This window comes from Populus nigra, chromosome 13 (assembly GCF_951802175.1).
Source record: "Populus nigra chromosome 13, ddPopNigr1.1, whole genome shotgun sequence".
NCBI lineage: Eukaryota > Viridiplantae > Streptophyta > Magnoliopsida > Malpighiales > Salicaceae > Populus > Populus nigra.
The window spans coordinates 11,521,798-11,539,673 of NC_084864.1; the positions used below are offsets into that span (position 1 = coordinate 11,521,798).

General features: G+C 31.4%; 2 protein-coding genes across 3 annotated transcripts; both read left to right on the plus strand.

Moving 5' to 3' along the window:
* Nucleotides 1-254: 254 nt before the first annotated feature.
* Nucleotides 255-3,319, plus strand: LOC133671342 (protein COBRA-like). Its single transcript, XM_062092072.1, has 6 exons — nt 255-381; nt 1,053-1,132; nt 1,561-2,017; nt 2,276-2,435; nt 2,521-2,783; nt 2,910-3,319. The coding sequence occupies exons 1-6, from the start codon at nt 312-314 to the stop codon at nt 3,116-3,118; spliced, it is 1,239 nt and encodes a 412-aa protein (XP_061948056.1). The 5' UTR covers nt 255-311; the 3' UTR covers nt 3,119-3,319.
* Nucleotides 3,320-7,253: 3,934 nt separating this feature from the next.
* LOC133670475 (protein COBRA-like) lies at nt 7,254-10,087 on the plus strand. 2 transcript variants are annotated; one of them, XM_062090978.1, is made up of 6 exons: nt 7,256-7,415; nt 7,947-8,026; nt 8,327-8,783; nt 8,959-9,118; nt 9,204-9,472; nt 9,600-10,087. In XM_062090978.1, the coding sequence occupies exons 1-6, from the start codon at nt 7,346-7,348 to the stop codon at nt 9,806-9,808; spliced, it is 1,245 nt and encodes a 414-aa protein (XP_061946962.1). In that variant the 5' UTR covers nt 7,256-7,345; the 3' UTR covers nt 9,809-10,087. The 2 variants fall into 2 exon arrangements, with proteins under 2 accessions (XP_061946963.1, XP_061946962.1); XM_062090979.1 differs by lacking the exon at nt 9,600-10,087 and having other exon boundaries at nt 7,254-7,415; nt 9,227-9,466.
* Nucleotides 10,088-17,876: the final 7,789 nt, after the last annotated feature.

Sequence of the window (17,876 nt, forward strand, 5' to 3'; positions counted from 1 at the left end):
CTCTGCACCCCGCAAATTGAAGTCAACGTACCCAAAACTGAAGTACTCTAGTAATTTTCTAACATCATAGTAATAAACAATTGTCATGCATCCCATTTTTATAATCAGTCATGTAGAATTGTAAAGGCCTAAACTAAGTAAATCAATCTGAATCAGTCAAGTATCAAAATTATGTTTTTTAATCACTGAAATCAATGGCAATTAATTGCGTTTACTTCACTAAAACGTGTTGCTGAACTGTTAATAAGGGGCTTAAAGACCACTCTCTTTATTGTGTCTTGAACAAAGCAAAAGTACTTGTTTCTCCCATAATGAGTTTCCTCTCAAAATCAACTGTTCTGCTCCTGTTTGTGCTTTGCTGCACCAGCTTCACTTCAACAGGTGTGCAGGATCTTCTCCTTTTCTTATGTTAAGGCTTTAGTCTTTCCAATGATGGAGTCTTTAGTTATTACATTTGCTGTTTTTATGCCAATGGGGTTTTAGACTTCAGTCTATTCACAGATTTTGTTGCCTTGAAAGTATGATTATGTCGATGCTAATGGGTTTTCATTGTAGTCCTCAGCCTACTCTACAAAGCTTTTACCATGAATTCGAGTATTCTATTTGGGACTTCTTCCTAGCATGATTATTAACTATGAACATACAGCTAACGGGCTTTCACTGCACCAGTGAGCCTTTCCAATTTTACGATCTAAAATCTTAATTTCTACCATGGATTCGAATTCTGTTTTTGGTTTCTTCACTTCAGTATGATTATTCATTATGGAAATACAACTAAAAGGGGAATATCGGACTCTTTTGTATTCCTTTAGGTGGCGCAACATATGATATTATTTTCCTTCCACCTTTTATTTTCTTCTTTTCTGATGGTTTAAAGTTTCTGATAGATTAAAGATAAGATATGATCACAATGTCATTTTAATTGTTGGCTACTACATGTTTTAAGCTCTCAGCCGTTCTCCCTATCAGTTTATGACGTGCCTAATTCCTTCACATAACTACTTTTGCTGCGATTGTCTCCTAACACAAGAACTTGTTTATCAAATTTTCAGAAGCCTATGATGCTCTTGATCCAAATGGGAATATTACAATCAAATGGGACGTTGTGAACTGGACTCCTGATGGCTATGTAGTAAGTATCGATCACTGTACATATATATTCAATCGAATCCCAATTAGAATAGCAGGCAATGGATGCACTCTAAATTTGGTATTTTTGCTAGATTATGTAAAATATCCAGCTGCAGAAGGGTCTTTCAACTCTGTCTTGGACAAGGTGTTTTTTGGGAGGTTATGATGCTATTGATTAATATAATCAGTCCTCCACCATGTGTATTTTTAATGACCATTTTACTTGAGGTCTTGAGAGTTTCTTGAGCCTGGTAGCTTCAATGGTTGTTTACAAGTTTTAGGGCATTAAAGTTTTCCAAAGCCACGAATCAATAATAATTTTGGTTATCTTTTCGTTGCAGTAGTTTCATTTGCTAGCATCCATTGAACTCGTAGTTTCTCATGAGCATCTTATATCTTTGGTTTGCTAACATCTTCATGAATGGATAGGCTGTCGTCACAATCTACAACTACCAGCAGTATCGCCACATCGAAGCACCGGGTTGGTTACTAGGATGGACATGGGCAAATAATGAGGTAATATGGAGCATTTTTGGAGGCCAAACAACAGAGCAAGGAAATTGTTCAAGATTCAAAGGTAACATTCCACGTTGCTGTAAGAAGAGTCCAACAGTTGTAGATTTATCGCCGAGAACTCCTCACAACCAAAAGATTGCAAATTGCTGCAAAGGGGGATTAATCAGCTCGATGGTGCAAGATCCAGCTAATGCAGCAAGCTCATTCCAGCTCAGTGTGGGTTCAGCTGGAAATACCAACAAAACAGTCAGGATACCTAAGAACATCACTCTGAATACACCAGGACCTGGTTATACATGTGGTCCTGCAAAAATTGTTAGACCTTCTAAATTTTTATCTGCAGATAAAAGGAGAATCACACAAGCTTTGAGTAAGAACAATAGTACTGAAGAGAGTAGAATTGCCTACATGCATTTTTTTTTCTTATATACAAAATATTCCTTGAACCCACAATTGTCTTCAAAAAATATGTTTGATCTCTAAAATATATGCGATTCAATGAATTTTAGTTTGAAGAGCAAATTGGAAAAAATCACAAAACCAATGCCTGCCTGCCTGCCTCCCTAACTGATTTTAAACCAGCTTCCGTGGTAATGTTGGAATAACTTCTGAAAATTTTGTATTGCAGTGACCTGGAATATTACATGCACATACTCACATTTCCTGACTCACAAGGCTCCTACTTGCTGTGTCTCTCTCTCATCTTTCAACAACAAGGCAATAGCTCCCTGCCCGGCATCTTCTTGTGGCCGCAGAAAAAACAATACAGTTTCAAGGGGTTGTGTGGAGTAAGTTCCCTCCCTGGAATATGCTAGTTTTAGTTTCTTCGAGATATACTAAATTTACTATCACTTTACAATATCCTGTTTGCAGTCCAAAATCACCTCATGTTCCAGGCCACAAGAACATCATCACGCCTCTTGTCCAATGCACGAGCCATATGTGCCCAATCAAAATTCAATGGCATCTTAAGCTCAACTACAAGGATTACTGGAGAGTTACGATCAGAATTACAAATTTGAATTATCATATGAACTATACACAATGGAACTTAATTGTTCAGCACTCCAATTTCGACAATTTGACGCAGGTTTTCGGCTCTAAATACGAAGCATTAACTTCTCTTTCAACTACTAGTAAGTCGCCTATCTCCCTGTGGTTAATCTTACACGCTTCATTATTTATTATTGCATCTTTTTCATCACTGGAATGAAAGGAAACGGGTTGATTCTCATCATATTGAAACTTTTCGGACACCACAGATGATACTGCCATGCTGTGGGGAATCAAGCACTACAACGACGTGCTGATGCAAGCTGGTCGTTATGGTAAAGTTCATTTAGAGTTGCTTTTCCGAAAAGACAAGGCAACTTTTACTTCCAAGAAGGGCTGGGCCTTCCCTCAGAGAATCTATTTCAATGGCGATAGTTGTGTCATGCCTCCTCCGGATGCCTATCCCCTGGTGGCCTAGTGCTAGTTCGACCACCTTAATTCCTCGCTCCTCGTTTACTCTAATAATGGCTTTCTTAAATTTCCTTTTTTGCACTGGTTTACTTACATAGACTCTCAAGGTTCACTACAAGACGTGGCAATCTGCCTAATCTGAGGGTGTACTGGAAGCCAATAATGGCGAAGACAATGGCTATATGGATGACATCCAGCATTTCAATCAGTTCAAGATGTTTTGTTATTATTATTTTAAAAAAATTAACATTGTTATTTGAGTTAGTTTATATTATCTTAACTAATCTTATGGGTTCTGAAGTTAATGAATATATAAATCTCAAATAACCTTAAAAAAACTCGAATTCATAATTATTAAAAAAATAAATTCAAGATTTGATCTTATCTAAATGATGTTTTGTTATTTTAATTATTTCAATGCTGAATGGCTTGTGCCTATATATTGTTGGTATTCGGTGGACGAATTCACTGGCATTTTGACTATATGCTATGAAACTTTAAACCATAAAAAGGAGTCTAAATTTAAATGAGAATTCAATCATGAACATGGAAATTATATCAAAAGCATCCGTTCTGTAGAGAAGACATTTTATGGCCATCAATCTTTCACAATCCTCCCCTTTCGACGTCTGTGACAGGCTATACGAACCTAAACTAGCCTGAGTTAGACTTCAGTCTATTTTTACTTATCCAGGACCTAGCCAGCATCGATCATTGAAGTCGAATTCTGAGCCTGAACTGCAGGCTTTTCGGGCTAGTCTTCAGCCCTATGAAGAGGTTTTTTAGCCGGAACTACGAAAATATTTGCCTTTTATCATCAAACGATCATGTTCAACTAACAATAAGGTTGCAATCTTCGTTAATGGATTTGAAAAGGTTTCAGTTCACGAAGCAAGATGAATCTTCAAACTGTACAAGTATGTGCAAACAATCAATTACGAGGTAAAAGGAAAACACTAAAAAATGGAATAAAAAAGAAGGAAGATATAGATTAACAGTTGTGTATTCTATAATTTCTTAATGAATTATATTAAATTAAAAATTAAAATTAAAATAAAATAAACTTCATTAGTTTATTATTGTAGGGCTAGACTCATTGTCCTGTAGAGTAGATCACTACATTACAATGATATTATCAAATGGCAATTTTATGGTGGTAAAATGCTTGAAGAATTATTTATTATTATAAAATTAAATGACATTAATTATGCTGTCGGAGAGTTCCTTAAAAAAATGCCCTTAAAAAATAAACAAAGAATTAAAGGTTAAGAGGGATTTTGCATCATTTACTTTTTAAAAAGTAATGAAATTACTTTATTACCTTTTAAGTAGAAAAAATAAAATAAAAAAGGTTTCAACTTTCAAGGGGTGTTTTATGGTTGTCATGTGATATGCACGTAAGGGAGTGGATGTCGCCCACTTTCTTTGGGCAGTGTGTGCACTATTTTTTGGTGGTCAAAGAGTCCAACCGACGTGTCGCCTGAAGCTTCCAATGATAACGTAACTGATGGGTGACATGTAGTGAAATTCATAGCGATTCTATGATGATGTTGTTTTTTTCTCCTTTTTTTTTTTTATCTTCTTAAAATCTGAGTTGAGTTAACAAAATTTAGTGTTGTCCTTTCATTTATTTATTTTTATTAATTATGATCCTTCTTCTTGTTTTAATTGGTTTTTATTTATTTTGAATTTTTTTTTAGATTTTTTTCTTCAATTTTATCTATTTTCACTTGGTTTTATTTAATTTTTAGATCAAATATGGTATTTGTTTTTTTTATTACTTTTTTTATCATTTTCTTGATTTTTTTTTAAATTTTATCCCTTAATATTTATTTATTTATTTTATTTATTTTTTATTCAATTTTGATCCTCATTCTTTTAATTGTTTTTTATCCCTTTTTTATTTTGTGAGTTTTTTTTTCAATTTTATCCTTCAACATTTATTTATTTTATTTATTTTTATTCAATTTTGGTCCTTATTTTTTTAATTGCTTTTTTTATCCCTTTTTTATTTTGTGAGGTTATCCTAGATCGCAAGTTTATTAAATTAACCCGAGTTGTTTCAGTTTTTTCAATACTTTTTTTAACTTTCTTCAGGCTACTATGTCTTGAGTTTTCTAATTTTCAATGTTTTTTTTTAAAAAAACCATATTTTAAATTTTTTGTAATTGGAAATTTTGTAGTATTATGGCATTAAAATATAAATATAAATATTTTACATAACTTACTTTTTTGAGGTGAAGATTTGTTTACTAAGAATAATTGAAGGTGATATGTTAATTTTTTTTTACAGTGACTTAAAAAAAAGCATGTAGAGAAGAGAATGAGTCGGGTCAGCTTATATCGGGTTTTGAACACACTTGTGTATTGTTAAGTTGAGTAGGTAAATGATCATTTTCACTTGTTGGATATCCATTAGATACTCTAACCGACCTCTTTTTAAATATTTTTGATAAAATATCTTTTTAGATTATTTATATAATCTCACAAGATTCACAATATTCTAATTAATATGTGTTAAAAATCTCACTTATCCCGCCGATAAATTTATTTTTCTAAATTATATTTAAAGATTAATACTATATGTTATTTAAAAATATAAAATATATATTATGGTTTATATATACTAAATAGGAAATCAGTACAATTGTATACATAAAATATCAAAAATAACTTTTTATGTTTAGAAATTGTTGAGACCATACAACCCACACCATTCACCTAGAATTGTCTAGTTTGATAAATATAAATTATCCATGGCAAGGACAAATTGATTTTTAACCTCAAAGCAACAAGCTAGACGAGTGTGATGTTTTGAAAAATAAATAGGAAAAGGTAAGAATATCTTGGAGGCTTAAAAGTATATATAAATAAATAAGGGGTATTGTAGTAATTGAATAAAGTTTGATAAATATAAAGCTTTTGGATTGAATTAGTTATTTGATATGGTATCAAAGCCTCAATAATTAAATGGTCACGAATTTAAATCTCACAATCCTTATTTATTTGATAAAAATTAAATATAAAATAATATGAGTTTGTGCAAGTTTTAAATTTAAAGAACTTTTACTTGATAGAGTATTAAAGAATAATATAAATTATATCTTAAAACCTCACCTAATAACTTAAGTTTTTAAGTTAAATTAATTCTTTAAAATATACATGATTATAAATTAAACTTTAATTATAGAGTAAAGTTAACAACTGAGATTGATTTGTACAAAGATTAAAACATAATAATAAAGAAATACTTATTATATATAATAAAAAAATCTAAGAGATTAATTTAAATTATTTAGTAAGTAAAATTTAGTTAATTAACTTATTTTAAGAGGCATATAATAATTAAAAAAAACCTTGGTCAGTTGTAGATTGGGTGAATCCTTCATCTATACCTGTATCTGTCCCAAGAAAAACTGGATTAAATTTTTACTAGGTTTGTCTTAATCCAATTAAATCAAATCCAATTAAATCAGATCAATTTAGTTGAGTGATGTTTAATGTATCAAATGTTCAGGTGTGTTTGGCTTAGAGGTATGATGGTTTTTTATCAAAGGTATAATACCTTTTAAGCACACATCACACCTTTAAAAGCTATAAAAACATGTTTTTTATTTAGAAAACACAAGTTACCTTCCATTCAAACACCCTTGAAAGTGCTATTAGAAAACACGGTACAAATAATATTTTATAAAAATTAATTTTTTAAATATATTGATATAAAAAATATCTTTTTAAAATATATATATAAACCTTTCAAAAGCAACCATTAAAGAAGTCCCGACCACCCCTGCAATAGTCGTAAACTATAATGGCTGTTCACGTGGAGAAAGAGAACAACATATATGTCCCTGTTTGGTTACAAAATTTCTACAAAAAGCCAGCAAAGCGACCGAGTTGTGCTAGTTGACTACGAGACAAACGTACCCCACAACATTCAAGACAATCCTATGCAAAGTTTCTAACATCCTAGTAATAAACAACTGTAATATCATCTCTTTAATGTAACAAGTTGGATTAGAATTATAAACGAGCCAGTACAGAAATCACTGACGAGCTTTCGGCTCATTGGTGGTTGTGGCTTGTTGGTAGATATCAAGAGATTACTGCAGGGGTAAATGTTAGGAATTGAATTCTTTACATCCACACAATAGTTAGTCTTTACTCTTTTTTCTGATGGTCACGTTAACTCCCTATTTTTCCAGAACTAAGCTAAGAACTTGTATCTCTCATAATGAGTTTCCTCTCGAAATCAACTGTTCTGCTTCTGATTGTGCTTTGTTGCACTAGCTTCACTTCAACAGGTTTGCAAAGTTTTCTCCTTTCCTTTTGTTCAGGCTTTAGCCTTTCTAATGTTGGATTCTTTATTCTTTATATTGTATATTGTTTTTATGTTAACGGGGGTTTCAGTCCATTCACAGTTTTGTTGCCCATAAAATTATTTCATTTTTAAAATTATTTCATTTTTACTATCTAGCTTTTTTTCAAATTTAGTCTAAAATGCTAAATTCGTACTTCGATTCGAGTTCTGTTTTTGGTTTTTTCATCTTATATCATTTTAGGAGGAAGCTACTACTAGAAAACGAATATTGGACTGATCTTTAGTATTCCCATAAGTGGCGCAACATATGATTTTCTTTTCCTGATGATTTAAAGTTTCTGTTAGTTATCAGATAAGATATAATCCCTTTGCCATTTTAATTGTCAGTCATTGTGCTTGATTTTTGATCTCTTAGCCGTTCTCCTTTATCAGTTTATGATGCCTAATTCCTTTATACCACTTCTTTTGATGCCATCGTCTTCTAACACAAGTTGCTGTTTATCAAAATTTGTAGAAGCGTATGATGCTCTTGATCCAAATGGGAATATCACAATCAAATGGGACGTCATGGCCTGGACTCCTGATGGCTATGTAGTGAGTATCGATCACTGTTCTTGTACATTCAATCAAGCCCATTTAGAATAGACATTTTATGGCCATCAATCTTTCACAATCCTCCCCTTTCTTCTGTGACAAGCCCAATTAGAATGGTTCTTATATCTTTTTGTTTTTTTCATTGCTGGATTTTATCTATTTAAAGAAGGGTGCACTCGGGCACCACCATTAACTACTGAACTATAAAGGTAGTAGTTCATTTGCTAGCCTCCATTGAACTCGTAGTTTCTCTTGAGCATCCTATATCTTTGTTTTTCTGACATCTTCATTAATGGAAAGGCTGTCGTCACAATCTACAACTACCAGCAGTATCGCCACATCGAAGCACCAGGTTGGTCATTAGGATGGACATGGGCAGAGCACGAGGTAATATGGAACATGGTAGGAGGTTTAACAACAGAGCAAGGAGATTGTTCAAGATTCCAAGGGGAAATTCCAGTTTCCTGTAAGAAGAGTCCAACTGTTGTAGATTTATTGCCAGGAACTCCTTACAACCAACAGATTGCAAATTGCTGCAAAGGGGGAGTAATCAGTTCACCGATGCAAGATCCTTCTAATGCAGCAAGCTCATTCCAGCTTGCTGTGGGTGCAGCTGGAACTACCAACAAAACAGTCAAGATACCTAAGAACATCACTCTGAATACACCAGGACCTGGTTATACATGTGGCCCTGCAAAAATTGTTAGACCTACTAGATTTTTATCTGCAGATAAAAGGAGAGTCACACAAGCTTTGAGTAAGAACAATAGAACTGAAGAGATGTTGGATCTCTAAAATTTATGCGATTCAATGAATTTTAGTTTAAAGAGTAAATTGGAAAATTCACGAGAACCAATGCCTGCCTGCTTAACTGATTTTAAAACTGCGTCCGAGGTAATGCTGGAATAACTTCTGAAAATTTTGTATTGCAGTGACCTGGAATATTACATGCACATACTCACAATTCCTGGCTCACAAGGTCCCTACTTGCTGTGTCTCCCTCTCATCTTTCCACAACAAGACAATAGCACCCTGCCCGACATGTTCTTGCGGCTGCCGAAAAAACAATCCAGTTTCAAGGGGTTGTGTAGAGTAAGTTCCCTTCCAGGAATATGCTAGTTCTAGTTTCTTCGAGATATATTAAATTTACTATCACTTTACAATATCTTGTTTGTAGTCCAAAATCACCTCATGTTCCAGGTCCAGGCCAAAAGAACATCATCACGCCTCTTGTCCAATGCACGAGCCATATGTGCCCAATCAAAATTCAATGGCATCTTAAGCTCAACTACAAGCATTACTGGAGAGTTACGATCACAATTACAAATTTGAATTATCATATGAACTATACACATTGGAACTTAGTTCTTCAGCACCCCAATTTCGACAATTTGACGCAGGTTGTCGGCTCTAAATACAAAGCATTAACTTCTCTTTCAACTACTAGTAAGTCGCCTATCTCCCTGTGGTTAATCTTACACGCTTCATTTATTTATTATTGCATCTTTTTTATCACTGGAATGAAAGAAAAGGGGTTGATTCTCATCATATTGAAACTTTTCGGACACCACAGATGATACTGCCATGCTGTGGGGAATCAAGCACTACAACGACGTGCTGATGCAAGCTGGTCGTTATGGTAAAGTTCATTTAGAGTTGCTTTTCCGAAAAGACAAGGCAACTTTTACTTCCAAGAAGGGCTGGGCCTTCCCTCAGAGAATCTATTTCAATGGCGATAGTTGTGTCATGCCTCCTCCGGATGCCTATCCCCTGGTTGCCTAGTGCTAGTTCGGCCACCTTAATTCCTCGCTCCTCGTTTATTCTAATAATGGCTTTCTTAAATTTCCATTTTTGCGCTGGTTTACTTACGTAGACTCTCAAGGTTTACTACAAGACCTGGCAATCTGCCTAATCTGAGGGTGTATTGGAAGCCAATAATGGCAAAGACAATGGCTATATTACATTAATACATCATTGTAGTACTTCAAGCCATAGAACATTCATGTGTCATCTGCACATGACATAAAAGGAATTTTATATCAAGTTCTGTTTCTGATGCAATCTCATCCTTTTAGAAATGTAAGATTTCTTTGATACTGACTTATTGAGTCATAGGCAATGAGAGGTTTGTACTCAAAGGTAAAAACTTGTGCTACATTGCTGAGATTCGGATGCTGCACAGCGAGGGTCCAAGTCGATTAGTTCTTCCTGTAGTTGAAACTTCTTATTGCGATCTTCACACTCCAGTACTCCTTCTAATTCACCTTCACATGCCAGTGACATATGGTGTGTGCATTGTGGCAAAGAGCTATTATCTTTCCGAGTTGTGTTTGCTACCTGCAATTGAAGAATTCTGGAATCGCTACTGCATCATCGTAATTCATTACATGACTTGGTTTCTCTAGTAAAAATCACTGATCTGGGATTCATTGAAGTCTATCAGAGGTAATGGAAATGCTGCATTACTTGCCACAAGTGTCACTGTTTTGGCAACCGCAAGCACAAGTTGGGCAGGGAGTGAGTATCTGATTGTAGAAAGTTGAGAGAGACCCACCAATTTAGGTTTCTTCTTGCCACGAACTGTGAGTAAGTGCAGGTCACATTCCAAGTCACAAGGATAGTGGTGAGGAGCCGGCTGCTTGCATTTTAAGAGACTTAAATTGTACAGTGAATAAGAGTATAGGTGGATTCAGGAAGGAGAGAAGGACTTACTCAGGGCCTTTGTTCTTCGCGGACCATCAGGAGTAAGAAACCTGTTGGAAGGCACCAACTTTGTAGGGCCAATGGTCCATCCTGGTTTCATAAAGTGCCGAAACGTTTGGAAATTGTTCAATATTACAATTGCCTGGGAAGTTTTTTGCAGCAGAACCATCATCACAGCTCAATTTCAGCATGTCATATTTGAATCATTTGTTTTAATAGAATACGCGTATGGTATGATAAATTTAGTCATAATTTGTGCTATTGATCTAGCACTTACAATATAGCCATCAGTTGTCCAAAACATAATATCCCATTTCATCGTTACATTTCCAGTTGGATCGAGAGGATCATATGCACCTGCAGTCGCAACATTAAAAAAAAAGAGAGCAAGAATATCAATAAGCAGAAGCACTGAGTACAGATGAAGTAACTTGAGCTTTACCTGCACAGGAAAATAGCATCAGAAACAAGACAGCAGAGAATGTAGCTGTTATATCCATAGATTAAATGCAATTCTAGTGAATTTCCTACACTAATCTTTTTTAAATCAGTCCTAGAATTGTTTTAAGCAACAAGTTTTGGTGGCTATAGGGAAAGAATAATATGCTATATATGTGCTGGAAATATATAGAGGCAACAAGAATTGCTGCAAAGAAATTGCCAAATGTTGAGAGGTGGCTAAGCCAGCGACGATTAAATACTTGAATTTTTTTTACTTGATCATAACCTCTCAACATTTCTGGTTCCATGCGGATGTGACATGTATAGTTTGTAACAACATGCAAACATCAAATTTCCTACACATCCTCTGTTTTAAGACAGTGACTGATTTGATTAGTACTTCCAATCTTGTTCTTACACAGATGTAGATGAAAATGCACTTCAACTACCTTTCTCTTTCGTGTCTCATAGGGATAAAATTATTAATTGGATTATTTAAGTGAAACGATAAACCCTTGAATTAGAAAATAATTAGTTATTTGACTCTCTATCGCGATTATATTTTTATTTTTCAACAAAATAAATTAGACATGTAAATTTTTTTAATATATTTTTAATATAAAAATTCTAAATATAAATAAAAAAGTTTATGCAAGCATTTAATTAGATAGATTATGAATTGTTTGTTTAAATAAATGAAAAAAAATCACCACGATAACTTAAGAAAAAAAAACCTTTGGAAGCATGATACTGGATAAAAACAATCAGCTCTAGTCAACATGGGTAGCTTGATAGATATGTAATTTAAGTAATAAATGGCGAGTTAATTCGGATTAACTCACAAAACATGTTACTTAGGTCATGAGATCCAAACAAATCAATAGAAAATAAATTGAAGAAAACCATAAAACTAATTTTTCTTAAAAAAACATTGTCGAACAATTAAAAAAAACAAGAAAATAAGCATAGAAAATGGATATTAACCCGCATTAATTGTTTAAATTTATGACTCGAGTAATTAGACTAAAAGCACCATATATGAAGAAAATATGAGGCTCAATCCCTAACAAATCAAATATTGAAGGGTAAAATTAGAAAACAAAAATCAATTAACAAAAGGATTTGTGATAAAAAAAAATCACAATTAAAAGAATGAGAGTGAAAATAAAAATAGAAAAATAAATTAGAGAACAACCCGAAATTATTGGTTATAGGATTACATCTAAAAAAATAAGTTTAATAAAAGGAGAAAAAAAAAATCAAAAGAATAAGGATCAAACAATACATTATAAACTTGGATTAAATGATGAAATTGAAAACCAATATTAAAACTTTTACATAACGGTCAAGAAAATAAATAGAAATCAAAAGATCAAGGGTTGAATTGAAAAAAAATAAAACATGACAAAATAGAATTGAAGGACTAAATTGAAAAATGATTATATAAAAAGGTCAAAAAATAAAATTAAAATTGAAATAAGGATTGAAAATAATGATAATAAAATATAAAAATTAAAATATAAAAAATAAAGAGGACTAAGTTGTATATTTTGGGGGAGAAGAGACAAGAAAAAGAAACAAAAGGTTTGTTGATAATAAACTACCGCATATCTACCAACACGCATCGTACCAAGAGCAAGAGGATACAATGACACATCCAATAACACATCAAAAATAAAACTCTCCAATAATTTTTTTAATTTTAAAATTAATTAATTAATTGAAAAAGAACAAACAACCTTAGATGCTTATGAAATTAACGAAAAAATTATATTAAAAAGACTAAAAGGCTCCTGGATTAATGTTTATTTTTATTTTTTGGTTCAAATGCCAAATTTATCTTTTTCATTGTATTTTAAAAACTAAAAAGACCTAAATACCTTTGCCTATTAGATTAAAAATATTTGATCTAAAGGGAACTAAAGTCATTTTGTTATTCCATAAAAATGAAAAAACTACATAAATCCCCTGACAAATCATTAATGATTAATGAGTTACCAAAAAAAAAATAATCAAAATACCTCTACCATAGCCTTCTTGTTTTTTCTTCGAAAAACACCCTAATTATTACTCTGTAATAATAAATAGTAAAATCAGTGTGTGACTATAGTGTTTTCTACGAGATTTGTTCCGCTGCTTTTAGAGTTTTTGTCAGTATCGTACCAGAAGGATAAAGAAATGCAAAATACCCATCTGATTTGATTGGGAATACAATATCAAATGTCTTTTGTATGTGGGCCTCTAAATGAGGCCTTGAAATAAGAGTGGATTCCTGCTTTAAGTTTTATTATTTTTACTCCGATTTATTGTAGATAATAAAATAACATTATTGTGTTTCTTTATTTTATTAAAATCTTGAAAGTACAAAAATAATATTCAAAAATAAATTTGACACTAAATACTTATGACTTTAGTTTCTAAAAGTACAAGTCACATAATTGTTTTTTTTACAAACTTGACATTGAATAGGTAAATATTACAATTTTATGAATAATTAAGTTACTTAATGAATAATGATCTTAAATTTTTATGGGGCCAAATATTATTACTAATATTATAATATTTGTTTCATAATGAAATTAAAATGTATAGTAATAAAATAAAATGTCTTTATTAAGAATTAAATTATATAGTAATTAAATTATATATTATTTAAGAAAAAATATTTTAAAGTACAAAATATGAACCAAATTAAAATAAAATAAATTTCGGGTTTTATTTTCATTAATATTTCCTTTTTTTATTCCTATTTCATATTATTATTATTTAAAAAAAAACATAAAATTAATTACATTGAAATTATAAAAATATTAAGACACATAGTTGACAAGGTTAGGGGCGGAACTAGAAGGAGGCAAGTAGGGGCCCAAGTCCCTAGTCCCTGCAAAACATTTTAATTTTTTTATTTAGTATTTAAATATAAAGTAGTATGATATTTTTATTTTGAATAAATAAATATTTTAATAATATATCTTATTATATTAATTTTAGCCTCCTCTTATCAAATACTATCAGCTCCGCTTCTAGGTAAAGTCATATTAATCATAACATAGAATGGAGTGATAATACAAGTTGTGAACTGAGAATAACACCACTATTTAAAAGTAATAAATTCAAATTTAATCTTTTTTATTCTTAAAAAAAGTAAGAGAAAAATAATAGATAAAGTCTAAATTTTGATTACTTTAGTTTTCAAAATACAATTCTCATATTTTATTTTATAAACTTAAGTTAAATTGGTAGATGTTGCACATTTTATGAATAAAAAGTTAACCAATGAATCACGAATCCTAAATTTTTTGGGTACCATTTACCATAAATATTATTTTATATACAAAAAAATTTATGGAACATCTACCATAAATATTATTTTATGAAGTAATGATTTATGTATTAGGAACTAAAAATATATGGTAATTATAGATAATGTTAACATAGCAATAAATCAACATGTAAAACAGTAGTTATGCACAGTCAGCAGGCATTTGATCCTCTCGTGATATATGCAGTTCCTTCCTTCTTTGTATTTTCAGCATTTATTTTCTTGATTCTTTTAGACACATGGATTGTATAGAACAATTATCACATACAGGACTCTCTGTAATGGTGTCTTTAAAATTAATCAAGAACACGTTACTTTAAGAAATCTTTTATTTGTATCAACAAGTAGTTATTTGATTGAATTTTATTATTCTCATTTTCTCTTCTAATTAAAATTAATTAATAGTATAAGGTATTGTGAGTCTGCGTAAATTTTAAATATAAAAAGTTTTTATTTAAAAATTATGTGTTAGAAAATAATAAAAATAAGATTTTAAAACCTCACTTAATAACTTTAATTTTTTATAAAATAATTCTTTAATATGATATCAGAGTAAAATAGAACTAATTGAACAAAATATATTGAAGGACGATTCTTATTTGGCAAGTCAGATCCTCCAAAATATATTATTTAAAAATATATATAGTAAATTATAAAATTTTAACCAATTGAACATAAAATAAATTCATTAAAATATAGGTTTTCTTATATTTTTTCTTCTTTCTTACTATTACTTTGAAAGGGATATAAAAAGGAATTTACATAAAATTAAAATTAACAAGTAATTAAGACTCATACTGAATAATAACAAACCAAATTCTCTTAAATATTTGCATAAACAATAATATTTTCAGTTGAATAAAAAAAATATTGATAAAGTAAAATTTGATTGACCTAGCCAAATCCAATCAAATTAACTTGAAGATTTTTTTTTTAAAAAAAATAATGAAACGAATATGGGTATGTTTTTGGTTTTTTTTAAATAAAAAATATTTTATAAAAAAAATACTCATACTCCTACTTTAATTAGGCCAGGTGAATTCGAGTTTAGTAGGTACGATTTCCATTGTTTGCACTTTACTCCAATTTGTAGAGATATGATTTTTTTTTTTTGTTATTTGTTTCATGTAGGAATAATATTCAATTTTAGTAAGTGAGACAGGTGCTGAAAGAAATAAATTGATACGTTCATGAACATGAGATTTTCTTCCTTCAATATCAATTTCATTCCGTGAGAGTTATGTTCTTCTCCTTATGAGAGGAATTGCTTTAAATAAATTGATATTGAAGGGAAAAAACATGAACAAGGAGAAGCTACAAAAAGTGTAGCATGAACAAGTGAGGGCTATACAAGGAAAAGCAACGCAAATCTGTAGAGATAAGAATTATATTCTTGTCATTAAAAGAGAATTTGTATGGATTATGGCCAAATAAGAAAAAATTATCGTTAATGCAAATATTTACGAGGATTTGGTAAGCAATCGAATCTCAAACTTTTGAAATCAGATGCAAATTTAGCTATAAATACCACCCATCCAATTAATCCTCTCCTGCACCAAGGCCTAGATCCTATTTTTCTCTGTTCTTCAAAGTAGTATACTTTTTTTACGTGTAGAATATTTGAATATGAAAAGCCTTTCGATCACTCTCATCCTTCTTGTGGTTCTGCTTATCAACTGTGGTAAATCTTCTTCTTGCTGCAACTATATATTTTGTATTTTTCTCGATCCACTCAAACTTAACGTAAGATCTATGCATTTTAAAAATTATGTTTCCTAATTTTTTTATTTTATTTTGAATATGCATGTAGGGAATGAGCAAATGTTGGTGACTGCCCAGTGCGAGAAAGTACTGCATGGAGGTGGTTGTAAACCAGACGAATGTAGCAAGGGCTGTCAAGCCATGTATGGAGCAGCAGCCATGGGGCTTTGTTTCTTCTTCCAGAAGCCGAATGACACTTGTTTATGTCGATATCATTGCTAAATTTCTTCGTCTCTGAATTACTCCTCAGAATAATTAATCTTGATATTTGATTGATCTTCCAGCGAAATTATTCAATGAATAAAATCCATTTGAGTGTAATAAATAAAATAATCTCTTTCTCACTATGTGATTCAATTCCCATTTTCCTTTAAGATAGATATAAATGCTTTTTTACAATATACAATTCTCCTTCTATAAAGTAAAAAATCTTGGTAATTTTATGATGTTATTCTCCTTCATAACTTATTATTCTCACCCAATTTTTACCCTCATTGAAGAATAAGGCTTGAAAATACAATTAATAAGGACCCAAAAAAATTATAAGATTGGTTTAGTAGCTCAAGTCTAATTTTTTTTTTTATTAACGTGGGTGTCTGGACTAACTTGTGTGGACTTCAACTAATCTCACGGGACATGAAGTTAATAACCATGTAAATCTCCAGTGATCCTGAAATCTGTGGGATTCAAACTGGTGATATGTAGGAAGTAAATTCAGAATCTGACCAGTTAAACTACTACCACTTGATATGGAAATTAAAGGTTGAGATGATTGGACCGTTGAAGGATCACACTACTTGGAATACTACCATCATGTGAAGATATTTTAAAGACCTGATATAATTTATAAGAGGGAATATAATTTCAAGCCAAATCATATACTTTTATTATATAATGAATAAATGACTTCAGTATTTTTATTTTTTTGAGATTCTTTTCTTATCTTGAGAAAATTTTGCTTCCTAATGGAACCTTGCAAGGATACTAGACAGAAGAAAAGTATTTGTGGAAAAAATCAAACATTGGATGGCCTAATATGATCCTGATGAGCCTGAAGGTTAAATTAAGCCTAAAGGTTAAATTATTAGTCAACTAATATGATCCTGATTCCTGAAGGTTAAATTAATAGTGAACTAAAATCAACTAAAATGCCAGTAAATGATCCTGGATTCTGATTCCTAAGGTTGAATGATATTAAACATTGGATGGCAAACAGATCAATCCATAAAAACTAAGCACAACTAGCTTAAATAAAAATCTAGGTTTCACAATAACTCTAACAAAAGCAAAATTAACTAATTTGTAGAAGTAAAAGCAAAAGCAGAACAAACGAACAGGGAAATAAAATTCAATCACTCCAGCAGAAGCAAAATTAACTAATTTACAGAAGCAGAAGCAAAAGCAGAACGAACAAACAGTGAAACAAAATTCACAGTAAAATAGAATAGCAAGTCAAGAGCTTTCTTATCATATTTTTTCCGCAACAGTAAAATAGAAGAATGCACCGATGTTTGAGCAATATTCATAGTAAAGTTTAAGTCTTTGACCATTTGAAGTCGCAGAAAAGAAAAGAACAGATAAAAGTGAGATACATACCTGTGAGTGTGAGAATAGAGAAGAATC